We start from the raw sequence: 2500 nt of genomic DNA on the forward strand, positions 1-2500 counted from the left end.
ATAAATAAATACACTCATTGGCCACTTTATTAGGTACACCTTACTAGTACCTGGTTGGACATCCTTTTGCCATCAGAACTGCCTTAATCCTTCATGGCATAGATTCAACGAGGTACTGGAAATATTTCTCAGAGATTTAACAAGTGGTTATTTGAGTTACTGTTGCCTTTCTATCAGCTGGAACCTGTCTGGCCATTCTCCTCTGACCTCTGGCATCAACAAGGCATTTGTGCCCACAGAACTGCCGCTCACTGGATATTTTCTCTTTTTCGGACCATTCTCTGTAAACCCTAGAGATGGTTGTACGTGAAAATCCCAGTAGATAAGCAGTTTCTGAAATACTCAGTCCAGCCCGTCTGGCACCAACAACCATGCCACGTTCAAAGTCACTTAAATTACCTTTCTTCCTCGTTCTGATGCTCAGTGTGAGCTGCAGCATATCGTCTTGACCATGTCTGCATGCCTAAATGCACTGAGTTGCTGCCATGTGGTTGGCTGATTACAAATTTGCGTAAGCGAGTAGTTACACAGGTGTACCTAATAAAGTGGCCGGTTAGTGTATATTAGATTAGAATTAATATGGCAAAGAATTTAGTGTGTTTTTGCCACACATTTTAACAATTATTAATGATAAAGCACATACTATTTTTCTCATTATTTCTTTCATATTCTTTTATCCAATAGCTCATGCCTTTCTAATCATTCAGTACCCGTCTTCAATTATTCTTTTCATGAGGCTCTGACTATTTCTTCAAAATGTTTTATTGAGACTTAAGGATGAGTAATGGCGGAAATTTCATTTTTGTTCCTTCAAAGTTATGAAACTTGAGTGTAGCTTTTGTTCTTTATTGTAAATTACATCCCAGTGAAATGAATCATCGACAAACGAAAAATGTTTCAATGGATTAAATGATTGAATAAGTCCAATAAGCTTCACAAGAGTCTTTTTTTTATTTAAACATACAGTATGCATGAATAAAAAGTTCACAGTACGATCTAAAGTATGTTTTTCTAAAATAAGTCCATAGGGTAATTATAACCCCATGCTATAGCCTACAGTTACAGCCAGGTGTCATCTTTTGTTTCAGTCTCTCATTTTATGAACTCACACACTTTCTAATCTCCTCAGCTGTTGATGAATTTTGCAATCTCCAGAAGCCACATTGCTTCCTGACCTCTGTCTCTGTATCATTGCTTCCCAGGCCACAGAGGATCCACATGCTCACGAAGATCAGGAGGAAAACATCTTCCCCGGAACCAATTTCTTGGCCGAAGCCGACATCAGCCAGGTACATTCAATTAAAAGCACATTTCAGCCCCCCCCCCACACACACACACACACACACACACTCACTCCTGCTTATAACGTAAAGGTCACTTCACAGTCTGGTGTCCACCCTGAGGACATCAACCGATATCCACTGCTTTCCTACTTCATTTGCATTTTGACCCAACTACAAATATGCCCGTTCTCCATGTGTCCTCCTACTCAGTAAAATATTGGCCATCAATGCCTCCACGCTCCATTAATGAGATTTTCAAAGCCAAAGGCTGAAGGAGAACATGGTTTTCTGTAATTAACGAAGACCAGAGAATGGATAAGAGTTGTATGATGTTTTTTCTTCCATGTAACAAAAAAGAGATGTTTCGAAGAATGTTCATGCTTTTCTTTTTCTTACAAATGAAAGCATAAAATAATAATTGGCTTCTTTAAACGTTACAGCACTAACAAAGTAATCCATGTAACAAGTCTTCAGAGGTCGTGATAACTTTCCTTGGCTCATTAAATGCTTGATTCTGATTGGTTGATGAAAAATTTAAGGGATAATTCAGAAAATATTGGTCATCAATGCCTCCGCGCTCCTATAATTAGATTTTCAAAGCCAAAGGCTGAAGGAGAACATGGTTTTCTGTAATTAACGAAGACCAGAGAATGGATGAGCATTGTATGATGTTTTTCTTCCATGGAACACAAAAAGAGATGTTTCGAAGAATGTTCATGCTTCTCTTTTTCTTACAAATGAAAGCATAAAATAATAATCGGCTTCTAAAAACGTTACAGCACTAACAAAATAATCCATGTAACTTGTGCACTATATAACAAGTCTTCAGAGGTCATGCGATAACTTTCAAGGCTTGTCGAATGCTTGATTCTGATTGGTTGATGAAAACATTTAAGGGATAATTCAGAAAATATTGGCCATTAATGCCTCCGTGCTCCAATAATGAGATTTTCAAAGCCAAAGGCTGAAGGAGAACATCGTTTTCTGTAATTAATGAAGACCAGAGAATCGATGAGCATTGTATGACGTTTTTTCTTCTATGAAATACAAAAAGAGATGTTTCGAAAAATGTTGATGTTTTTCTTTTTCTTAAAAAAATGAAAGCAAAAAATATTAATTGGCTTCTAAAAACGTTACAGCACTAACAAAGTAATACATGTAACTTGTGCACTATATAACAATTTGTCAGAGGGCATGTGATAATTTTCTAGGGCTCG

The 2500-nt window shown here is 37.3% G+C and overlaps 1 protein-coding gene across 1 annotated transcript in view; it reads left to right on the forward strand.

The window, feature by feature from the left end:
- The window catches only part of kiaa0586 (KIAA0586 ortholog), a 280836-nt gene that overhangs the window by 148185 nt on the left and 130151 nt on the right, over positions 1–2500 (forward strand). The window contains exon 16 of the mRNA XM_056476393.1: positions 1203–1289. Coding sequence (XP_056332368.1) covers positions 1203–1289 — 87 coding nt within the window. The remainder of the gene's footprint in view (positions 1–1202; positions 1290–2500) is intronic.

Source organism: Danio aesculapii, chromosome 17 (assembly GCF_903798145.1).
Source record: "Danio aesculapii chromosome 17, fDanAes4.1, whole genome shotgun sequence".
NCBI classification, from domain to species: domain Eukaryota; kingdom Metazoa; phylum Chordata; class Actinopteri; order Cypriniformes; family Danionidae; genus Danio; species Danio aesculapii.